We start from the raw sequence: 25,242 nt of genomic DNA on the forward strand, positions 1-25,242 counted from the left end.
TTTAAAATCAATGAGATACTTTTGAAATGTAGTCATTGTTGTAATGTAGGAAACACAGCATCCAAGATCCCACAAACAGTACTGTGATAATATCATCACAGAGTCATTGGCCGGAATTTTAACTCCTCGCCCGCCACAGAATCGGCATTCTTTGTTAGCTTTGGGTGGGATCTTACGAGCCTTGGGCAGGCGAGGCGATAAAATTCCAGCAATAGAGTTTGAAAGGATGGAAGGAGGCCCTTTGGCCCATTGTGTCTGCGCCAACCATCAAATACAGCACGGTAGCACAGTGGTTAGCACTGCTGCTTCACAGCTCCAGGGACCTGGGTTCGATTCCTGGCTTGGGTCACTGTCTGTGTAGAGTCTGCACATTCTCCTCGTGTCTGCGTGGGTTTCCTCCGGGTGCTCCGGTTTCCTCCCACAGTCCAAAGATGTGCGGGTTAGGTTGATTGGCCATGCTAAAAATTGCCCTTCGTGTCCTGAGATGCGTAGGTTAGAGGGGTTAGTGGGTAAATATGCGGGGGTAGGGCCTGGGTGGGATTGTGGTCGGTGCAGACTCGATGGGCCGAATGGCCTCTTTCTGTGCTGTAGGGTTTCTATGATTCTATTCTAATCCTATTTTCCAGCACTTCGTCCGTAGCCTTGTATGCTATGGCGTTTGAAGTGCTCATCTACATGCTTCTTAAATGTTGTGAGGGTTCCTGCCTCAACCACCCTTTCAGGCAGTGAGTTCCAGATTCCCACCACCCTCTGGGTGAAAATGTTTTTCCTCAAATCCCCTTTAATCACCTGTTCTTTACCTTAAATCCATATTCCCTGGTTATTGACTCCTCTGCTAAGGGGAAACATTTCTGCCTATCTACACCCCTCATAATTTTACATATCTCGATCAGGTCCCCCCTCAGCCTTCTCTGCTGCAAGGAAAACAACCCCAGCCTAACCAGCCTCTCTTCATAGCTGAAAGCCTGCAGCTCAGGCAGCACCCTGGTGAATCTCCTCTGCACCCTTTTTTGCGCAATCATATGCAATGATGATCAGTTCATCTGTAATAAAACAGGAAATACCGGAAACATTTGTTACAACCAGTTCCAGGCGAGGTTCCCCAAATTTGTTAACCCGAATGGGATCCCTCAAATTGTTCTGCCCTGGGGGAGGAGGGATGAACCGGCTGCCTCGCTTTCTTCCACTCCTTCAGTTGGTCACAAGAAGATAAATCTAAAAAGGATCCCTTTCTTCACAGATTCTTTTTCTCAGTCCCAATATTTATGTTTTGAAAGGAGTCGGCCTTTTGGCTGAGATCGGGTGTGGTGTGGTCGGCAGCCCATGGTCGGCCGCACTTGGTCGAGGTCATTGGGTTGCACTGGGGCTTCATGTGTTTCATATGAAGCAATTTTTGGGGGCGGCGTCTCGGCCTTTTGGCTAGGATGCAGATGGGCTCGGGTCTTGAGGGGGGAGCCTCCCCCTTGTCCCGTCAGCTTGGCTCGTGTGGATCGGGCCCAGGACGGGGTGGTTTGATCGCTCGCCCTGTCTTGTCAGCCTGGATCTGGGGTGTCTCGACTTGTTGAGACTCTGAATTGGATTTGATTTGGTTGAATTGGAAAAGTATTTAAAAAAAGGAGTAAGTTTAATTGGGATTTCTTGAGTTAAAGGAAAAGTGAGTTTAATAATTACTAAAAAGGCAAGAAAACGATAAAACACAAACAGGTCCATAAAATATAAAACACACACATAAAACATTCATACAGATTATAAATGAGTATTGATTCAAAGCATAAAACAGTCCTTGACTCGTTACAAGAAGATGATTGAGTGTTGTGGCCTTTGCAATTCATGATTTCAATAATGCTGACTTCTGCAGGCGAATAGTCAGTTTTGAGATTCCAGTATTCTGTAGTTTGGTGGAGAAGATTCCCTGTTTCCCTTACAGCTGTGGTCTTTACTGACTTGGTTTACTTCCACAATTCGAGTGAGATATACCTGCAAAAGCTTTTGCAGGGGTCCTGCTACTGGGTGACTTTTGCTTCTGTGTCACACACACTCTGACGCCCCAACACTAGGGCACACACACACACACACACACACCACCCCCCCCCCTCCCCCTCCCCTCTCCCCTCTCCCCCTCCCCTCTCCCCCACACCCTCCAGGGCAGCTTTTCAGTTGGCTTCTGTCCCAGTCTTTGCATATTGGGTGACAGTGGAACAGTGGTTAGCACTGTTGCCTCACAGCGCCAGGGACCCGGGTTCGATTCCTGGCTTGGGTCACTGTCTGTGCGGAGTCTGCATGTTCTCCCCGTGTCTGCGTGGGTTTCCTCCGGGTGCTCCAGTTTCCTCCCGCAGTCTGAAAGATGCGCTGGTTAGTTGCATTGGCTGTGCTAAATTCTCCCTCAGTGTACCCGAACAGGCGCTGGAGAGTAGCAACTAGGGAATTTTCACAGTAACTTCATTGCAGTGTTAATATGAGCCTACTTGTCTAAGCCTAATAAATAAACTTAACTTAAACTGTACTTCCTAGGGTTTGACCATTCATTGTATATTCCCTTGCCTTGTTAGCCTTCCCAAAATGCATCGCCCACACTTTTCAGGGTTAAATTCCATTTGTTCTGTCTATCTAACCAGCCTGCCTATATCATCCTGGAATCTAATCTATTTACCACACCATGAATTTCTGTGGCATCTGCAATCTTACTTATCACACCTCCTACATTCTTGTCCAGATCATTAATGTACAATATTTTGGATCTTTCGTGCCCACCTGAGCAGACGGTGCTGCAGGTTGATGTATTATCCAAATGACAGCAGAACAATCATTGTGTTGGGCCATGATGTTGAAGAAAGAGCTTGGATTTCTATGCCACATCTCACAACTTCAGAATAACCTAAATGCCACCCTCAGAGGGGCTTTGGTGTGCATGTCCACAGATCACTGAAGACAGCAGGTCAGGTAGATAAGGTGGCTGCGAAGGCATGTGGGATACTTACTTTTATTAACTGAGACATTGAATATAAGAGCAGGAAGATTATGATGGAGCTGCATAAAACTTTGGTTAGGCCACAGCTAGAGTACAGTGTGCAGTTCTGGTCACACTGTAGGAAGGATGTGATTGCACTACAGAAGCTGCAAAGGAGATTCACCAGGATGTTGTCTGGGCTGGAGCATTTCAGTTATCAAGAGAGACTGGATAGGTTGGGAATTGGTACTTTTGAGGGGCATAGATAGGGTGGATAGGAAGGAACATTTCCCTTTAGCAGAGGGTCAATAACAAGGAGGCATAGATTTAAGTTAAGGGGCAGGAGGTTTATAGGAGACGTGAGGAAAAACTTTTTTCACCCAGATGGTGGGAATCCGGAACTCACTGCCTGAAAGGGTTGTAGAGGCAGGAACCCTCACAACATTTACAAAGTATTTAGATGAGCATTTGAAATGCCACACCATACAAGGCTACAGTCGAAGAGCTGGAGAATGGGATTAGAATAGATAGGTGCATGATGGCTGGTGCAGACACGATGGACTGAAGGGCCTCTTCCCAGCCTGCAAAACACTACTACAAAGAAGAGCAGGGGGAATTCTCACCAGCGGCCAGACCAATATTCATCCCTCACTCAACCTCATGAAAACAGATTGACTGGTCATTATCGCATTGCTGTTTGTGGGAGCTTGTTGTGTGCAAATTGGCTGCTGTGTTTCTGACATAGCGGTAGCAAAAAGTACTTCACAGGCTGGAACGGGCTTTGGGAGGGAGTGAGAGCTGCTACAGAAATGCAATGATGTGGAGAATCCGGCGTTGGACTGGGGTGGGCACAGTAAGAAGTCTCACAATACAAGGTTAAAGTCCAACAGGTTTATTTGGTAGCACGCACTTTTGGAGCGTTGCCCCTTCATCAGCTGAGGGTGTGCAATGCTCCGAAAGCTCGTGCTACCAAATAAACCTGTTGGGCTTTAACCTGGTGTTGTGAGACTTCTTACAGAAATGCAAGCCAGGTATTCTTTCCTGCTATCTAGCTCTCTAGCCTCCTAAAAAGAGGTCAAGCTCTCTAGCCTGGCCATTAAATGGGCTGAATGGCCTCCTGGGTTTAATGGCACTTTCAGTGAGGGGGCGGGGCAGGCGATTGACATTGTGATGTCATCCAGGATGACATCATCGCCAGACGGACGCCATTGCGTCATCGCGTCGATAAAGACGTAACCGCAACATGAGCATACGCCCCTTGACGTCATGACGCCAGTCATGTGACGAGCAGACGTCTCCGCAACGTGAGCACACGCACCGCGCTGATGTCATGACGCCAGTCATGTGACGAGTCGACGCCGCTGACGGGTCGGCGGGAAGATGGCGTCGCTGCTGCAGCTGGAGCGGGTGGTCTATCTGGTTAACGGCGACAGGAAGATCCGGCTGCCGCTCTCACAGCTTTACTTCTGCCGCTACTGCCATGAACTGCGCTCGCTCGAGTGTGTCTCCCATGAAGTAGGTGCCGCCGCCCGGGGGACAATGACCCATTTACACCAACACCATGACCCACCCACTCACCGGCCCGGCCCACTCTCATTGGCTGAGACCCGTGGCGGAGGAAGGCCCGGGCCAATGGGAGGGCGTCCACGGCTGTCAGTCAGCGGTCTCCATGGCGACAGGGCGAGGCCGGGGGAGAAGGAGAGCGCCGCGGGGGGAGGGGTGTCGGCACCCCCCCCCCGGGGAGCCCGCACCCCCCCTCTCCCCCCCCCTCTCCCCCCCCCCCCCCCGGGGAGCCCGCACCCCCCCTCTCCCCCCCCCCGGGGAGCCCGCACCCCCCCTCTCCCCCCCCTCTTCCCCCCCCCCCCCCCCGGGGAGCCCGCACCCCCCCTCCCCCCCCCCCCCGGGGAGCCCGCACCCCCCCCCCCCCCCCGGGGAGCCCGCACCCCCCCCCGGGGAGCCCGCACCCCCCCTCTCCCCCCCCTCTCCCCCCCCCCCCCCCCCGGGGAGCCCGCACCCCCCCCCCCCCCCCCGGGGAGCCCGCACCCCCCCCCCCCCCGGGGAGCCCGCACCCCCCCCCCCCCCCCCCGGGGAGCCCGCACCCCCCCCCCCCCCCCCGGGGAGCCCGCACCCCCCCCCCCCCCCGGGGAGCCCGCACCCCCCCTTCTCCCCCCCCCCCGGGAGCCCTCAGTCCCCGGGCCACAACCCGGTCAGGCTCATTCTCAGCCCAGAGGCCCACTGGTGAGACCGACCCGCCCCTCCCAAGTGGGTCAGTTCTAAAACATTTTGGGGTAGTATCCCAATTAATGTAAATTTTAGCCTTGCCTCCCCAAAGTCTGCCTCATTTATTTTGGAAAAACCCGAAGTATTTTTTGAAAACTTATTGTAAACTTCCGTAAGATATTGAATAGAATCCCTACAGTGCAGAAGGAGGCCCTTCAGCCCATCGAGCCAGCACCCACAACAATCCCACCCATCCCATAACCCAAAGGATCCCAGGAATGAAAAGCTTGACATATGATGAGTGTTTGTGGAGTCTGGGTCTGTACTCGATGGAGTTGAGAGGGATGAGGGTGGATCTCATTGAAACTTACAGAATACTGAAAGGCCTGGATACAGTGGACGTGGGGCAGATGTTTCCATTAGTCGGAGAGACTAGGATCTGAGGGCACAGCCTCAGAATAAAGGATGGCCCTTTATAACCGAGATGAGGAATTTCTTCGGCCAGAGGGTGGTGAATCTATGGAATCCATCGCCACAGACGGCTGTGGAGGCCAGGTCATTGAGTGTGTTTAATGCAGACATAGGTTCTTGATTGGTAAAGGAATCAAAGGTTACAGAGAAAAGGTGGGCTGAGAAACTTATCAGCTGTGATTGAATGGCTGAGCAGACTCGATGGCTGGCCTAATTCTGCTCCTATATCTAATAGTATTTACCCTGCTAATCACCCTGACACCAAGGAGCAATTTAGTATGGCCAATCCACCTAACCCGCACGTCTTTGGAGTGTGGGAGGAAAACCATGCAGATACGGGGAGAATCAGCAAACTCCACACAGACAGTCACCTCAGGCTTGAATTGAACCCGGGTCCCTGGTGCTCTGAGGCTGCAGTGCCATTATGCTGCCCACTTTATTACAACCATGACTGAAGCACCTCTCTGCGCTCTCAATTGCCTGAGCTACTTCCATGACTTTCTCTAAGGAAATCTTATCCTCTGCTAGTAGCTTTTTTTTTGTATGTTTACGCAATTTATGCCGCAAACCAATCTGTCTCGCAACATGTCACCTAATGGTCCAAATTTCATATGGCTCTGCCAGTTTTCTCACTCTTGAGGTATATTTAGCAATCGACTCCCCTGGATCCGTTACAGCAGCGTTAAACTTAAAAAGCTGCTAGATGGTCTAAGGTTAAAATGACCCTTTACCAAAAGGATGAGAAGACTGCTCAAAAGATTGTGTCTGGAGAATCTGGCGAGGTTAAATTTCTAAAAAGATTACAAGTCTGAGGTCCACGTACCGTAAGCAGAATAACATTTTGCTTATCTCCTGTAATTTCATTCGTGGTGAAGAACAAGCGGAGTCTTTCAATTTACTGAACCCAGTGTTCAGTTTCTGCGTCAAAAGGATCGATTTTCCTAAAAAGGTGCTTTTTAAAAAACTTTCTGTTCCTGCAGAGAATTTTTTATATGTAATAGGCAGACCTTTTCCCCTCGATTCCAAGAGCTGACGACTGTAGTCTCGATTTACCTCACAATGTAATAATTGTGAGGCTCATCAACTGCTTGGGAGGTGAAAGTAACTGAATTGTTCAGTCAAAGCAAACTGTGGACAAGAGAGGACAACAACAACCTCCTAACTGTTCGACTCCCGAGGATCAACTGCCAGCGCTCAACCGCAGCTCTCCAACCATGTGATCAACCGCCATTCTGTACTCTTGAACTCGCGCTGAACTACTGCGTATCGCATCCTGTCGTGCTACCATATGGGGCCCCCTCCCCCCCACTTATACTAAAGACCATAGTGGTCAACTGAGTATGAATTAGAAAATCTAAACGGTTTAGAAACTTGGTGAGCGTAGCACTTGACTGATTCATAACTCACCTTGGCCTGGAATTTCTACGTGACCCAGATGTTAGCAGGAAATCAAAAATGATGGCACACTGGTTAGCACCGCTGCCTCAGCGCCAGGGACCCGGGTTCGATTCCCAGCTTGGGTCACTGTCTGTGTGGAGTTTGCACGTTATCTCCGTGTCTGCGTGGGTTTCCTCCGGGTACTCCGGTTTCCCCCCACAGTCCAAAAGACGTACTGGTAAGGTGCATTGGCCATGCTAAATTCTCCCTCGGTGTGCCTGAACAGGCACCGAAGTGTGGCGACTAGGGGATTTTCACAGTAACTTCATTGCAGTGTTGATGTAAGTCTACTCGTGACACTAATAAATAAACTAAATGTAGAACAGCAAGAAACTGTGACCACAGGATAACCCTGTATAAAAATCATCTGAAACTCAATTATACCAAATCCAGGGGCCAGGTTTATATTTGCTGAAGGTAAGGTTTGGAGAGATGAAGGAAGACTTGCAATGAATTAGTTAGTATTTCAGTAGAGGGTGAATGGAATTCGTTTAAAAGAATAATGCTGAGCGCACAGGACGAGTTCATTCCCAAAATCGGCAAGGTGTGATTAAATGTGACCTCCAAATTGGCTAGCAAATGAAAAATGAGCACCATTGATATTTTGGGCAGGAAAGAGGAGGAGATGGTATGGATGAAGACAGGATTGTGCAGAAACAATTTAAAAAGACTGATCCAAACAGCTGAGGCACCTGGAAGGAAAGTGTAGGTCCAGAACAAACAGTAAAACATTCAACTCACTGAATGTAAGAAATCTGAAATGAAAACAGGAAATGTTAGAAAGACTCAGCAGGTAACGGAATATCTGTGAGGAGAGAAACACTTACCTCATATTTTGGATCAATGAACCTTTCAAAAACAATTCGGGTGCCCTCACTCGCACCTGCCCACCCCCTCAGAATTAATGTGGGGTCCCTGCTGCTCCTCCCCTCTGCCCCCACCCCAGTAAATATTGACATGTCTTAGTTGGTCTGAGTGACCTACATTCATAGAGAGAGATGGAATATTAGAACTTTCCTCTCGAACACTGTGGGTGAGAGGAAATTTTAAGAGATTCATAAAATGAGTAAAGGGGTTGGCAAGATTCTCATCTGCCTGATGAGACATTGACAGGCTTTACTAGAACTGATTAGTGAGTCAGTGATGGGCAATTATAGATCTGGTTAATGAGACAGTGCTGGGCATTACTTGAACTAGTTAGTGATACAGTGAAGGGCGTTACTAGTCCTGGTCAGTGATACAGTGAAGGGCATTGCTAGCTCTGGTTAGTGAGAGTGATGAACATTACTAGAACTGGTTACTGGAGACAGTAATGCATATTACAAGTACTGATTAATGAGAAGTGACAGGTATTACTAGAACTGGTTAGTGATACAGTGGTGGACTTTACTAATATTGGCTAAAACTCTCACTTGTTTTCAGAAGTTGTACTCTAATGTTATTGGTTCAGTCACCCAGTCTTAGCGATCAGCCAGTGGTAATGATGCGGTATTCTGTGCAATGTGTGAATATCTTAGAAGAGTAACTAATGATTCTCAGCAGTTAAACAAATCCCTGGTGAACTTCAGTTGTGCTGGTTTATTTGACTGGTGCTAGTATATCTGGGAAAGTAAAATGACGAGCCAGCATGCCTTGATGTTCAGCATGCTTCCTATAGAGACCATTCAGCTTACCATACCTGTCTGGGCCCTTTGTGATGGAGAGGATATAGGCTCTGAAGCTCAGTTCAAAGTGGAATAGGACAGCAAGATTGTCAACAGCTTAAGTCAGTGGCCTGGGAAGGGAATGGAGTCAGCATGCAGGGCCAAGTTTCAGTCAAAGCCAAGAGGTCAACACATTCATTCACAAAGGAACTCACTGACGGAAGGGCTTTGTGTGTGAGGGAATGGACATTCACAGACTGGAGAGAAACGTGTAGATTGGTCTGTGGTTATTCACCCACCTGGCAGTGGGAGGTTGACAAGATTAGCCTCAAGTGAGCAGTCAAAATGGCAGCTGGAGGGCGAGAAAGCACAAATTATCGAGTTAGTTGGGTGACAGCAATAGATTCCTTCAAAGACCCTTCCAAAGGTGTGATGTGGTGATGTCGGCGTTGGACTGGGGTGAGCACAGTAAGAAGTCTCAACACCAGGTTAAGGTCCAACAGGTTTATTTGGTAGCACGAACTTTTGGAGCGTTGCCCCTTCATCAGGTGAGGGTGTGCAACGCTCCGAAAGCTCGTGCTACCAAATAAACCTGTTGGACTGTAACCTGGTGTCGTGAGACTACTTACTGTGCCCACCAAAGATGCTGTGAGAAGGCAGCCCGCAGATTTTATCTTCAATCAAGAAATGTTTTCAAAATGAAACACAAGATTAGTCGATTCGTAAAAATAACCATGACGTTTCAAAGGAAGCAGTGTCCACATCATGATGTTGAGCTTGTTTATTGTTTAAGATGGTAATTCATGTGATTTTCTGTCACGTCGTCATCAGACTGACTGCAACCCACATTAGTTTTGTTCTTGATCAATGAGTGATGAATAAACAGAATCCCATTGCGATTCGGAAGATTATCTAAATCCAGTTCCTTGCTCCTTTCCATTAGTGGCACGGTGCACAGTGGTTAGCACTGCTGCCTCACAGCGCCAGTGACTCGGGTTCAGTTCTGGCACTGGGTGTCTGTGTGGAGTTTACACGTTCTCCCCGTGTCTGCGTGGGTTTCCTCCAGTTTCCTCCCACACTCCAAAGATGTGCAGGTTAGGTTGATTGGCCATGCTAATTTTAACCACTTGGTGTCGAGAATTAGCAGGTAAATACGAAGGGTTCTGAGGATAGGGTCTGGGTGGGATTGTTGTCAGTGCAGGCTTGATGGGCAGAATGGTTTCTTTCTGCACTGTAGGGACTATGTGATTTAGAGGAATACCCCCTCGTCCGCTGAGACTCCCAATTCGTGCCTTTGTAACCTCATGGTTTGGTTTTGGCAAATGCTATCCAGACTGCTCTCCCTGCTTCAGCCCACTACACACCGCAATCCACCTTGCCATTCCTTGTCTTCAATGCTGCCACTCCGTAAAGGCTGACACACTTCCCTCAGTAAGAAGTTTAACAACACCAGGTTAAAGTCCAACAGGTTTATTTGGTAGCAAAAGCCACACAAGCTTTCGAAGCTCTAAGCCCCTTCTTCAGCTGAGTGGGAATTCTGTTCACAAACAGATTCTGTTTGTGAACAGAATTCCCACTCACCTGAAGAAGGGGCTTAGAGCTTCGAAAGCTTGTGTGGCTTTTGCTACCAAATAAACCTGTTGGACTTTAACCTGGTGTTGTTAAACTTCTTACTGTGTTTACCCCAGTCCAACGCCGGCATCTCCACATCAACACTTCCCTCAGTCAGGAGGGCACAGGTCAAATTCTGATCCAGAGTTTGGGTATATAAAGCTAGTCGAGACTTCAGTGCCGTCCTGAGGGAGTGCTGCAATGTCAGTTTTGTCAACAGATGAGACCTTAAATCAAGGCCCCTCCAGGGTAACACCTCGTGGTAGTATTCCAATCACCGTACCAATATTAATTCCCTACCCAACTTCAGTTAAGAACATTAACTAGTCATTTATCTATTTCTTGAAAGCTCACTGCTTTGGCTAGGCCTTGGTCATTGCATTCAGTAGCTTCACCTTTGGCTCAGTGACTATATTTTTACTTTCACTCTGACTTGTCTCTGGGCGTTTTCCTCTGGAAATGGTGCTGTTTTAGTGCAAGTTATTGTTGCCCCACCAGCAAATGCACGGCCATGATTGAAAGGAAAGAGAACTTCCACCATCTTAAGATATCCCCAAGCACTTTACTGCCAACAAAATACTTTTGTCCCTCTTGTGAAGCAAGCAATCCACCGGCCCAGCAGGAGTGAAATAATGAACGCATTGTTTTTTTCCGATGTTGCTTAAGGGATAAATCCCTCGATGACCTCCAGTATAATTCATGTCTGTGACCTTCTCTGATAGTGCAACGCTTCCTCAGTACTGTGCTGAGTGTGCCAGCCTGAATTTTGGGCTCAGACCTGTGAAGTGAGGCTTGAACTCTCAAATCTCTGACTCAGGACGGTGCTACCCATTGAGCCACAGTTGACATCATGTATACCCAGGGCCTCAACATTTGTTCTAGAGTCAGAGGTTTACAGCATGGAAACAGGCCCTTCGGCCCAACTTGTCCATGCCGCCCTTTTTTTTAAACCCCTAAGCTAATCCCAATTGCCCGCATTTGGCCCATATCCCTCTATATCCATCGTACCCATGTAACTATCTAAACACCTCTACTACTACCTCTGGCAGCTTGTTCCAAACACTCACCACCCTCTGTGTGAAAAATTGCCCCTCTGGACATTTTTGTATCTCTCCCCTCTCACCTTAAACCTATGCCCTCTAGTTTTAGACTCCCCTACCTTTGGGAAACGATATTGACTATCAAGCTGATCTGTGCCCCTCATTATTTTATAGACCTCTATCAGATCACCCCTCAGCCTCCTACACTCCAGAGAAAAAACTCCCAATCTATCCAGCCTCCTCTTATAACTCAATCCATCAAGTCCTGGTAGTATCCTAGTAAATCTTTTCTGCACTCTTTCTAGTTTAATATCCTTTCTATAATAGGGTGACCAGAATTGCACACAGTATTCCAAGTGTGGCCGTACCAATGTCTTGGACAACTTCAACAAGACGTTCCAACTCCTGTATTCAATGTTCTGATTGATGAAACCAAGCATGCCAAATGCCGCCTTCACCACTCTGTCCACCTGTGACTCCACTTTCAAGGAGCTATGAACATGTACCCTAGATCTCTTTGTTCTGTAACTCTCCCCAATGCCCTACCATTAACTGAGTAAGTCCTGCCCTGGTTCAATCTACCAAAATGCATCACCTTGCATTTGTCTAAATTAAACTCCATCTGCCATTCATCAGCCCACTGGCCCAATTGATCAAGATCCCGTTGCAATTGGAGATAACTTTTTTCACCGTCCACTATGCCACCAATCTTGGTGTCATCTGCAAACTTACTAACCATGCCTCCTATATTCTCATCCAAATCATTGATATAAATGACAACAGTGGACCCAACACGGATCCCTGAGGCACACCGCTGGTCACAGGCCTCCAGTTTGAAAAACAACCCTCTACAACCACCTGTCAAGGAGTCAATTTTGTATCCATTTAGATACCTCACCCTGGATCCCGTGAGATTTAACCTTATGCAACAAGGTACCATGCGGTACCTTGTCAAAGGCCTTGCCAAAGTCCACGTAGACAACATCAACTGCACTGCCCTCATCTACCTTCTTGGTTACCCCTTCAAAAAACTTTGTTAGTGAGTGGTTGGACCTGGTGCCGTTTTAGCTGGTGTGGGTATTGTGAAGTTGCTGATGGTCTACCTTGCTGTCTCCAGGTGGACTCTCATTACTGCCCAAGCTGTCTGGAGAACATGCCTTCAGCTGAAGCAAAACTCAAGAAGAACAGGTAAGCTGCTTTGTCTGTTGCCACGGGTTCCAACTCAGTGGGGGTCACATCTTGTCTCAGTTCAGTTCGTGACTCCTTGTAAACTGTGCTGCTGTTACCATTGACCAGTTCCGCATTTAAAGGCAGATTTCCTGTATCGGGTCACAGGTGTGCAGATCAACTCGATCTCTTTCGTTGTGTGGAACTAATGCAGTGCTGAAATCCCCATGTGAACCTCCTGGGTTCAGCTAGCAGTCCCCAGCTACTTGCCTGCTTGGGGTGAAGTGGATGGTGAGGGTTTGCATTTATCGACCATCTACTGTGTTGTATTCTTTAATATTTCAAGGTTTCCTTTGTAGGCAGTCACTTATATTGGGCATGCCTGCTGCTTCACCCATTGCTGAGTTGGCAGGCTAATTATCTAACGATGCAGCATGTTGTGGCCTGGCCTGCTCTCCCCAGCCCCCTCGCTCTTGTGCACCATCAAACCAGAAATCAAGAGCAGGAGGTTCGGCTGCATTTCGTTTCACTCCTTAGTTCAGGGACACTGCAATATCCTGACCACTTCAATCATTGAGATCATGTGTTTTACCACAGACTGTCTGGTGTGTGTGACCCAGCGATATCCAGACTGTGGACCTATTAGCTGAGTCATCAGCGGTGCCAGATGTACATCGGCCTTAATGCCAGAGTGTTAATCATAGATTGATGCAGCACTGAGGGGGCCAGCAGGCCCATCGTGTCTGTGCAGGCTATTTGAAAGAACTGTCCAATTGTTCAATGCCCCAAGTGTTCTTTTGTAGCCTTGCAAATATTTTTCCCATTCCGAGTGTTAGTCCGGTTCCCTGTGGAATTTCTATCGACTTTGTTTCCATCATTCTATCAGGCTCTAGATCACTGAATTTTAAAAAAATCTCAGCGCTCTCTCCTGTTCTTTTGGCCGATGACATTAAATCCGTATCCTCTGGTTGCTGATCCTACTGCCAGCAAAAACAGTTCCTCTCTCTTGATCAAAACCACACATGATTTTGAGCACGTCCATGAACTCTTAACTTAACCCTGCCTCGGTCAAGGAGAATGATCCCAGATTTTTAAAAACTCTTCCAAATAACTGTTTTTTTAAAAAAAATTCTCCATTCACACACTTCCCCCACCACCGTGTATTTTAACAAACAGAAAATGCTGGAAAATTTCAGCAGGTCTGACAGCATCTGTGGGGAGAGAATAGAGCCAACGTTTCGAGTCTAGATGTCAGAGCTCTGACGAAGGGTCATCCAGACTCGAAACGTCGGCTCCATTCTCTCCCCACAGACGCTGTCAGACCTGCTGAGATTTTCCAGCATTTTCTGCTTTTGTTTCAGATTCCAGCATCCTCACTGCTTTTATCACCGTGTATTTTAAACTGTGATGATTGTGACTGAATTCCGGAATGACTCTGGTTTGCAGGAATTGATTATTTAATTGATGCTATGCCTGTTGTTTGTCATTGACTTAATGGTTTGTGCTCTGCAGGTGTGCTAATTGTTTTGACTGCCCGTGCTGCATGCACACACTCTCCACAAGAGCCACCAACATCCCAGCGCCTCTCCCCGATGACCCAGCGAAGACCACCATGAAGAAGGCTTACTACCTCGCCTGTGGCTTCTGCCGCTGGACTTCTCGAGATGTCGGCATGGCTGACAAATCTGTGGGTAAGTAGTGCCGACTCGACTGACTGAGTGCAAAGGTCGCGATGGGGCTAAATTGGACAGCTTTTTCAAAGAGCCGGCAGACACAATGGGCCGAATGGCTGCCTCCTGTATTGTCCAAACACGGGAACAGGTGGAATACAATCTGGCCCTTTGCTAACTGCATTCATTTACTCCTGCCTTTATTCTGGTGTGAGAGCACAAATCTGAACCTGAAATATAATCTGACATTCTCTGCCCATCATCCCTTGACAAACTAGCTCTCTGCCAAACTGGTCCCACCTCAATTGTGCAATTTTCCACATTGCCCCATCGCTGACATTTCCTTTTGAGGTGCTTTTGTGTTCTAGGTGTTACGTAAATACACATTGTTTCACATATCATTGTTACTCGGCACATTTTTAGCCAATTATTTTCGTTTTGTTTTATTGACTGTTTTTTGCATGTCCCCTGTTTTGTCATTCACTGTTCCTGAGGTGAAGGATTATTTGCTGCAGTCACGACTGAGTTTTGGATTTCCTGCAGCTCTGACCTGGCACTGATGCCGTCTCCCTGAAGGTTGGTGCAGCCATCTGCCAACTGAACAATCAGTGACCCTGGATTTGCTGGGCATCAACTCGCTGTTGCGCAGCATCAGTGTTCTCATCAGTGTCAGGTTCCAACATCCAGTACCTGACCAGGACCGCACCCGTCCATCGCACCTGTACCGCAACCCGTTCTGCACCTAAGCTCTGTGTAAAAGATGACTGCATGCTCGTGATGAATGGCGGAGCAGGCTCGAAGCGGCCGAATGGCCTCCTCCTGCTCCTATCTTCTATGTTTAGTTTTAGTTTATTTGTTAGTATCACAAATAGGCTTGCATTAACACTGTAATGAAGTTACTGTGAAAATATCCTAGTCGCCACACTCCGGCGCCTGTTCGGGTACACTGAGGGAGAATTTAGCATGGTCAATGCACCTAACCAGCATGTCTTTCAGACAGAGAGAGAAAACTGGAGCACCCGGAGGGGAAATACGCAGACACAGGGCGAATGTGCAGACTCCGCACAGACAGTGACGCAAGCTGGGAATCGAACCCAGGTCCCTGGTGCTATGAGGCAGCAGTGCTAACCACTTTGCCACTGTGCCATCCCATGCCACCTCTGTTTCTGTGTTGCTAAGCCAGAGGCTGTGGGTTGAAACCTCACTCTAGACACATGAGCACATAGGCTGGCACTCCTAATGCAGTGCTGAAGGAGTGCTGCATAGTCAGAGGTGCTATCCTTTGGATAAATTGTTAAGCCAGGTCTAGTCTATCTCTTGTGATAGTAAATATTCCACGGCACTCTTCAAAGAGGAGCAAGAGGGTTGTCTCTGTTGCTCTGGCCAATATTTATTGCTCAGTCAGCATCAGCCAAACAGATTACTGACCATTATCACATTGCTCTTTGTGGGATCTTATTGTGTGCACATTGTTGTGTTTCCCTATCTTAGAACAGTGACTATTTTATTGGCTGTAAAGCTTTTTGGGATTTGTGCGGTCGTGAACGACACTATTTAACTGCAAGTCTTTTCTGTTTCTCAAGGTCAGCTTGCGACATGCTGCTGCCACCCTCTCCCTGTCCACCCTTTCTGTGCGTTTCTGTGTATGAGGCATTGTGTGACGTGCTAATCATATTCCTTCTCTTCCAGCCAGCGGAGGGTGGCAAGAACCAGAGAACCCTCATACCCAGCGGGTGAGTTTGGTGGTACAAACATGCAGTAACAAATGAGAAATCCTATGACTAGCGTTACGCTGAGTTCCTCCGCACCCTTTTCGTATTGATATTAGCCTCATGACCATTGGATGCACCCATATGCATGAGTCTGGACAATGTGTGATCAGACTCTTTTAACCAAATAGCAAGGGTTGAGGACAGGGCCACTAAAGCTATAAGCTGGATACTGGCCTCTCCCTTTCCACCAGAAATCATGAGAAATAGGAGCTGGGTAGTTGGCTATTTGGTCTTTTGAGCCTGCTCCACCATGCAATAATATCATGTATATTCTACCTCAACTCCACCTTCCTGCACTGTCTTTTAGATCACTTAATTCTTTTGGTATCCAGTGGATAGTAATCGGGAGGGCTGGCGAATTTGTCTTCCCTCTTTGCCTGTCCCAGGATACCAGAGGTATTTTGGAGTATCTCTTCCAAAGCAAAGATTAGCTGACTGCGTACAGGCTGAGGATTTCTTTGTTCTTCAGTCACATGGTGGTTGCTGCCTTGATCCAGTGAGAGTTTTAACAACACCAGGTTAAAGTCCAACAGGTTTATTTGGTAGCAAATGCCATTAGCTTTCGGAGCCCTGCTCCTTCGTCAGATGGAGTGGATATCTGCTCCCAAACAAGGCAATAAGAAGTTTAACAACACCAGGTTAAAGTCGAACAGGTTTATTTGGTAGCAAAAGCCACAAGCTTTCGGAGCCTTAAGCTCCTTCTTCAGCGCTGAAGACTGGTGGCCAGGTTCCGCACACATGGGGACGGCCGAGGCCGGGGTTTGGGTTCATGTCACACTATCAGTAACCCCCACAGCTTGCCTCCTGGACTTGCAGAATCTCACTGGCTGTCCTGTCTGGAGACAATACACATCTCTTTAACCTGTGCCTAATGCTCCCTCCACTCACATTGTCTGTATCTTTAAGACTTGATTAGCTGTAAAGATTCGCATTCTAATCAGTATTCTGTAACTTGATTTTGTGACTCTGTGTCCCTTGTTTGGGAGCGGATATCCACTCCATCTGACGAAGGAGCAGAGCTCCGAAAGCTAATGGCATTTGCTACCAAATAAACCTGTTGGACTTTAACCTTATGTTGTTAAAACTCTTACTGTGTTTACCCCAGTCCAACGCCAGCATCTCCACATCATTGATCCAGTGAGCCAGCAGACAATCTGGCTTTGGTTTAATGTTATTGTTCAGTCCCCTGATGTGTTCACTGTGTCGTGTACAGTGAAGCGAATGATAGCTCTGTGCCACTTCCTGCTTCCTTCCATTTCAAGCACATGTCATGTTTGCTCCTTGCAGTGTGGACTGGAGCTTGGAACTCTGATAAACCCCAATGTTGATACACGTTTTAATTTTGTATGTCCCATGTTTTCAGTTGGAAGAGGATTTTGCATCAATCCAATTGTTTCATGGGCATTATTGGTGATACTGGCTTTTTATTCCAGATTTATTTAATTGATTGAATTTGTATTCCCATCTGGCATGATGGTTTTAACTTGGGTCACTGGGTTATTAGTGCAAACTTCTGGGTTACCAGCCCATTATGCTACCGTACCCACTTTGGTTATATAAATAAATGCCATTTATGAAGGTTTCACTGTATTTCGTTCAAATTCTCATTTTCTAATGCTTTGCGACTGAGTGCAAATTAGAACATGTTTACATTGGAGATACATTAATTAGGCAAAAATGAGCTAACAATACTTCACTTAGTTCAGCATTGCCAGTTTGATCAGGAGAATTAAGTTGAAGGTGAAGGGAGTTAAAAGGCCTGAGACACCTCAGTGAGGACTGTAAATTGAAGTTCTAAGCTGCATCTTTCTCTACCTCCTTCCTCAACAGATCAACAAATTGCTGGAGTATTACCACCAATTGGCACAGAGAGAGAAGATTGAACGTGATCGCAAGAAGCTGGTTAGGCGCAGAAACTACATGCCGCTTGCCTTTTCTGTAAGTTCTCCGCAAAGGAATCCTGCATGTCTGCTGAATTAATGGAGAAAAGAGGAAGGGTAGCATTGTTCCTTATGACCTTTGGCCTTGATTCTATTAACCTCCCTGTCTGTGTCAGGAGGTGTGGGACCTGAGCCTCCTTCCCGTGGCTCCTCTGCTGCTTCCCTGTAGCCCACAAACCCAGTCCATCACCTCGATGCTTGGCTTCTCAAAGTCACTCTTTGCCCTCTGCCAATAATTTATTCAAATTGCTGCAGTCTACACTCTCATCTGCCCCCTTCTCTCATCCCTGTAGTTGACTGGCTTGTGTGAAATCTGGGATTCCTCGTAGAGTGACAGAAATCTGGAACTCTCCCCAAAAAGTCTTGTAATTTTCAAGACTGAGACGGATTGATTTTTGTTATTAAGGGGTATCAAGATATATAGGACAAAAAGGTGTATAAAATGTATTTCTGGTCTGTCTTGGGCTTAACCAGACTGTTTTCAACCTTGGTGTCACATTTGACTCTGAGATGAGCTTCCAACCACGTGTCCATGCCATTATTAAGACTGCCTATCGTCTTCTCATTGTCATCACCTCTGTGACTAGACTATGCTGAGGCTTTCCTGGCTGGTCTTCTGCATTCTATCCACGGAGATTTGCTGCACATGTCATAATTTGCATCAAATCCTGTTCTAATGGCCCTGTCCTCATTGACATAATTGGCTCCTGGTCCCTCCTGATGTCTGTAGGCTCCTCAAACTCCACAATGCTCCAAGATACTGCACTCCTGTAACACTGGCCTTTTGAGTGTGATTTTAATCGCTGCACCTCTGGTGAATATACCTTCAGCTGCCAGGACTCTAATTAAAAAGAAAAATATTTAGTGCAATGGGAAAAGATTAGGATTGTCTGGGACTAAATTAATGGTTAATTTAGAGAGAGTTGGCACAGGTTAGATGGGCCAAATGGCATCCTTCTGTCCTGTATAATATCCAACTTGGTGAACTAAGAACTGTTTGTATTTAAATAGGGGAGATCTTGTAGTGTACAGGATACTTAACAGTGTAGGGAAAATAAGCCTGAAATGGTGCTTTCAACCTATCCAGAGGACAAGTGGAAACAGGGTCAGGTCCTTGGGGGACAAATTTGATATTAATTTTGGGGAGTTTTGCTTTACTCAGGTGGTGAGTAATAGCTGGAGTGGGGAGCCATGATTGTTGCTGGCATGGCCTGGTACAGGACTCCTTTTAAGAAGCAGGCAGATGCTCTTAACAGAAAGGTGGTAGAATCATAATATCCTGACAGTAAGAAGAAGTCATTTGACCAGTCATGCCTGAGGCAGCTCTTTGAATTTTTTCCCCATAATCTTGCAAATTGTTTCTCCAAGAACTTATCGAAGGCAGTTGAGGATTGGTATTCTAAATGTACCAGGTCGGATGTGATCTTATGGCCATGTTTTCCTTGCGGGTCAGGCTGCTCTAGATTGGCACAGTCTAATTTAATTTAATTTAGATAAATGCGAGGTGATGCATTTTGGTAGCTTGAACCAGGGCAGGACTTACTCAGTTAATGGTAGGGTGTTGGGGAGAGTTACAGAGCAAACAGATCTAGGGGTACAGGTTCATAGCTCCTTGAAAGTGGAGCCACAGGTGGACAGAGTGGTGAAGAAGGCATTCAGTATGCTTGGTTTCATTGGTCAGAACATTGAATACAGGAGTTGGGACGTCTTGTTGAAGTTGTACAAGACATTGATAAGGCTACACTTGGAATACCGTGTACAGTTCTGGTCACCCTATTATAGAAAGGATATTATTAAACTAGAAAGAATTCAGAAAAGATTTACTAGGATGCTACCGGGACTTGATGGATTGAGTTATAAGGAGAGGCTGGATAGACTGGGACTTTTTTCTCTGGAGTGTACAAGGCTGAGGGGTGACCTTATAGAGGTCTATAAAATAATGAGGGGCACAGATCAGCTAGATAGTCAATATCTTTTCCCAAAGGTAGGGGAGTCTAAAACTAGAGGGCATAGGTTTAAGGTGAGAGGGGAGAGATACAAAAATGTCCAGAGGGACAATTTTTTCACACGGGTGGTGAGTGTCTGGAACAGGCTGCCAGAGGTAGTAGTAGAGGCGGGTACAATTTTGTCTTTTAAAAAGCATTTAGACAGTCACATGGGTAAGATGGGTATAGAGGGATATGGGCCAAATGTGGACAATTGGGACTAGCTTTGGGGTTTTAAAAAAAATGGTGGCATGGACAAGTTGGGCTGAAGGGCCGGTTTCCATGCTGTAAACCTCTATGATTCTATGGCGCTCTGGTTAGTCTGAAGGTATGGTATATCACTGACAGCAGGATCCCACAGGCTACCTGCTCGAGTAATATCATGAGAGCAAGGCCTCTTGGAGATTTTGTGCATTGTGTAAAACTATTAAATATTTCAACAAATAAGGCTTCCCCATCCCATTTATTCTACTGATGCCCGAAAGATGAAGGGTTCCCATCAGCACAGCCTGATCAGATTTGTTTGCTTGGGTTGTATGTGTTAATTGTACTAACTGCTCAACGACTTTTTTCTTTGTCTCAATACTGCTGCTGCTCTGCATGTGCAGACACACACTATACACGTGGTGGTGAGTTAGTTACTATGTTCAGTTACCCTGTGTTGCTGTATCATACATTGGGGATCCATATGTGTGTCCAGCATTTTACTGTGGCCCACAGTGGTTTTGGAGGTAGGCTTAAACCCGGGGAAGAAAGTCAAACCTACTTAAAGCTCGAGCCGTCTTTACAAATTTGCCTTCTGCATAAAGCAAGCAGTGCTCCAAAGAGGGAGGGTGATTTGTAACCTTTGATATGTTTTTGTTTCTGGAGGTATTTGAGCCTTTTATAAATAACTTTGGGTTTGGAATTGATTTTATTGGCTAGAGACATGGAGATAGTTTGGCTACCAGTGTTACCAATCCGTAGAATCTCTTGTACAAAATCCTGAGGGGGCTTGACAGGATGGATGCTGAGAGGATGTTTCCCTGTCAGAGAGAGACTAGAACTGGGGGGAGGGACAGTTTAAAAATAAGGGGTCTCTCACTTAAGATGGAGATCAGGAGAATGTTTTTCTCTGAGGGTTGTGAGTCCTTCTTGGGAGTGTGCTGGAGGTAGGGTTATTGAATATTTTTAAGGTGGAGATAGATTTTTGCCTAATGAGGGATTCAAAGATTATTGGAGGTAGGTGAGAAGGTGCAGTTTGAGGCCACAGTCAAATTGGTCATGATGCTGATGAATAGCGGGGCAGGTTCAAGGAATCGAATGGTCTACACCTGCTTCCAATTCATATGTTCACATGTTTGTGTGTATTCAGCATGTGTGTATATATAATATGCATGTGTCATATGCAATTTGTCGTGTACAAGTGTTTATCATTAATACATGGGTACGTATGATGTGTATATCATAAGGAAGTCTCTGTGCGCTAGTCCTCACTTAATGTTTTGGTAATCAATATGCTAAAGAAATGTTGTGCTAATGCTAATTTACTGACTGTAGTATAGTGAGTGTTGGAACCTCAAACTGTGGAGATCCCACTGGTTATAATTTTTTTTTTGTCCTTTCAAACTGAAATTGGGCTGCATGACAATACCCTTTGACATTATCCAAAAAGCTCTTTGGACACCATTGTTCAAAGAGAACAAAATAATCTGTGTGAAAGGCAAGTTGTATCCTTGTATTGCTGCTTGTTCTGGTCTATTGAGTGGCCATGTTTTGAACATTTCATATCCTTTCTGTAATGCTTTATTCTGACACTGAATCCATTTTATTTGGTCATTCACTATTCTACAGCTCCATGCCGTAACCTTTCAATTAATGCTCCTTCTGAGGGATGACTTTGTGATCTTGATGCATTTTATTTCAGGACAAGTACGGTCTCGGCACAAGACTGCAGCGACAGAGATCCGGGGCCCCTATCATTACCCTTGCTGGGTCGACGTAAGTAACTTACTGCACATGAAGCAGCTGCTGAAATTTGTGGGGGCGGTGTGATGTTGTTTGGGGGGGGGGTGTGGCATTGGGCATTAGTGCCTTGCTGCACTGTGTGTTTCAGCTTGCTTGGTTCTTGCTGGGAGAGCAGTTAACTCTCTGAACTGATGAAGGGTTATCCAGACTCGAAACATTGGCTCTATTCGCTCTCCACAGATGTGTCAGACCTGCTGAGATTTTCCAGCGTTTTTCTGTTTGTGTCTCTGAACTGAATAATCTGTTATGCTGGTGGCAAGATGTTTGATTCCGTAGAGCGAGTTAGGTTTGAGGTTTGAACCCAATCTCTATTAGATCTTATGCAGAAGAATCCTGCAGTCCATAAAGAGACCATTTGGCCCATCGAGTCTGCACCAACTCTCCGACAGGGCATCTTACCCAGCCCTTATCCCCGTAGCTCCATGCATTTTCCCCACTCATCCCTCTAACCTACACACTAAGGGGTAATTTGGCACGGCCAATCCACCTAATCTGAACGTGCAAACTCCACACGGACAGTCACCCAAGGCCAGAATGGAACATGGGTTTCAGGTACTGTGAGGCAGCAGTTCTAGCCACTGTGCCACCGTGCCACCCATGGCAGAAGTAGACCATTTAGCCCATTGAATCTGCTCCGCCATTCAATAAGATCATGACTGATCTGATATGATAATCCTCAGCTCCACTTTCCTGCCTTATCCCCATAACATTTGATTCACTTACTGATTAAAAATCTATTGATCTCAGCCTTGAACAAACTCAATGACTGACTGGGTTAATCCAATCTAGAAAACAGCAGGAGGCTGCAGTTGATTCTTTGTCCCTCACTAAGGAGTCTGGGGCCAAGTCAAGTCTTCCCATCACTGTCCAGTGACGCCTGCCTGTATAATACATGTGTATGAACAGAAAGGGAGGACATACTAGGTTGCTGTGATTCCCTCATGGTCAAATATTTTGCTTACATTAAAAACAGCCTTGATCTTTATATGAGGAGATTTTTGTACCTTCCTGTCTCAACTGGCCCTTTGCTGAGCACAGAGCCGTCAGATAGGAGGCAGTTACATTTGGTTGCGGTAGCTAGCTGGATTTCTTGTTCATGTGTCATCATCCTGTTTCCTAGGCTGAAAGAAGCAGAGGACCACAAAGAGATAAAGATCGAGCCTGCCCAGCCATTAGAGGAAGTGGAGCCGCTTCCAGAAGATTATTACACTCGAGCCCTAAACCTGCCTGAGGGTAACAATCAAGCCACACTATGTACTGAATATGGAATTCAATAACTGTAACGGAAGAACATTAATATTCCTTCAGATGATAGCATGCTTGCAGACAGATGTTTGTGGTACAGAAATCTGGCCAAAATCCACTGAGGCTCCCTTGTGAGTGTAACACATGAACACTGAGTTCTTCCGCTGTCCTACTGCCTTAGTGCATTGCCAGATATTTTGGGAGTCTTGGTGGTGTACCACAGTTCTGTAGCTAGATATTGGAAAGACACTCGCGAGAAGGGGATATATTCAATGTTACATGCACTGTGTCGCAGGAAAACCCAGAGTCCTTGGAGTTGCTTTGACTGAGTAGTCACTTTTTAATCCGAATGCAGCAGCCGGTTTGTGTGCAGCACAAATCTCACAATCAGCAGTGAGGCTAATGGCCAGTTAGTGAAGTTTCTTTTCCCATATTCTTCATTGAGGGAGAACTCTGCTCTTTGATTAATCCCGTGTCATCTTTAGCCTCTTCAGAAAGAACAAGAACAGGCAGCTGGGGGTTAACCTGACAATGTGGTCCTCTCGCACAGTACCGCATTGTAATCCGCCCGGGCTAATGAACACAAGTCAGGGACTTGAATCTACTACCCCCTAACGCTGCCCAGAGTACTGCGCTTAGTCATGCTGACGCTTGTGATAGGAAGAGAAGAGATAATAGTTCTATCAGGTGTAAGTTGAAATATTACCCAGCTTGAGGAGGCTAAAAAATGAATGAATGTTGAGGAGTGGGTTAATCTATGTAGTAAGTTATCTACTTTTAAAGATTGATGCCCGCTTGGACTATTCCTACATTGCAGGCATGTTGCCTGGTCACAGAACAAAGAGGCAACTTATCCGGCCTTATATCATCTTGCCTTTCTTCACCCTTGATGTGAGGCAGAGTCTGAAGTCTCCACTTGCAGTTTTCCCTTCACAAACAGCTGTTGTCCAGCGTGAGCCTGGACTGGACATTGAATGAAATGTGATATTTGCCCACAGAGGATATTACGAATGCCTGCCCAGTGTGTGTACACACTGCAGGATCTGATCCTGCCCCTGCCCAGTGTGTGTACACACTGCAGGATCTGATCCTGCCCCTGCCCAGTGTGTGTGTACACACTGCAGGATCTGATCCTGCCCCTGCCCAGTGTGTGTGTACACACTGCAGGATCTGATCCTGCCCCTGCCCAGTGTGTGTGTACACACTGCAGGATCTGATCCTGCCCCTGCCCAGTGTGTGTACACACTGCAGGATCTGATCCTGCCCCTGCCCAGTGTGTGTACGCACTGCAGGATCTGATCCTGCCCCTGCCCAGTGTGTACACACTGCAGGATCTGATCCTGCCCCTGCCCAGTGTGTACACACTGCAGGATCTGATCCTGCCATTGCCCAGTGTGTGTACACACTGCAGGATCTGATCCTGCCCTTGCCCAGTGTGTGTACACACTGCAGGATCTGATCCTGCCCCTGCCCAGTGTGTGTACGCACTGCAGGATCTGATCCTGCCCCTGCCCAGTGTGTGTGTACACACTGCAGGATCTGATCCTGCCCCTGCCCAGTGTGTGTGTACACACTGCAGGATCTGATCCTGCCCCTGCCCAGTGTGTGTACACACTGCAGGATCTGATCCTGCCCCTGCCCAGTGTGTGTACACACTGCAGGATCTGATCCTGCCCTTGCCCAGTGTGTGTGTACACACTGCAGGATCTGATCCTGCCCTTGCCCAGTGTGTGTGTACACACTGCAGGATCTGATCCTGCCCCTGCCCAGTGTGTGTACACACTGCAGGATCTGATCCTGCCCTTGCCCAGTGTGTGTACACACTGCAGGATCTGATCCTGCCCTTGCCCAGTGTGTGTGTACACACTGCAGGATCTGATCCTGCCCTTGCCCAGTGTGTGTACACACTGCAGGATCTGATCCTGCCCAGTGTGTGTGTACACACTGCAGGATCTGATCCTGCCCCTGCCCAGTGTGTGTGTACACACTGCAGGATCTGATCCTGCCCCTGCCCAGTGTGTGTGTACACACTGCAGGATCTGATCCTGCCCCTGCCCAGTGTGTGTGTACACACTGCAGGATCTGAT

General features: G+C 47.0%; 1 protein-coding gene across 1 annotated transcript in view; it reads left to right on the plus strand.

Moving 5' to 3' along the window:
* Positions 1 to 4,282: 4,282 nt before the first annotated feature.
* dctn4 (dynactin 4) overlaps positions 4,283 to 25,242 on the plus strand; it is a 54,991-nt gene continuing 34,031 nt past the window's right edge. The window contains exons 1-7 of the mRNA XM_078231778.1: positions 4,283 to 4,462; positions 12,487 to 12,557; positions 14,049 to 14,227; positions 15,896 to 15,939; positions 17,809 to 17,916; positions 21,810 to 21,883; positions 23,031 to 23,143. Of these exons, the coding sequence (XP_078087904.1) occupies positions 4,328 to 4,462; positions 12,487 to 12,557; positions 14,049 to 14,227; positions 15,896 to 15,939; positions 17,809 to 17,916; positions 21,810 to 21,883; positions 23,031 to 23,143 (724 nt within the window). The 5' untranslated portion in view covers positions 4,283 to 4,327. The remainder of the gene's footprint in view (positions 4,463 to 12,486; positions 12,558 to 14,048; positions 14,228 to 15,895; positions 15,940 to 17,808; positions 17,917 to 21,809; positions 21,884 to 23,030; positions 23,144 to 25,242) is intronic.

This window comes from Mustelus asterias, chromosome 16 (genome assembly GCF_964213995.1).
Source record: "Mustelus asterias chromosome 16, sMusAst1.hap1.1, whole genome shotgun sequence".
NCBI classification, from domain to species: Eukaryota; Metazoa; Chordata; class Chondrichthyes; order Carcharhiniformes; family Triakidae; genus Mustelus; species Mustelus asterias.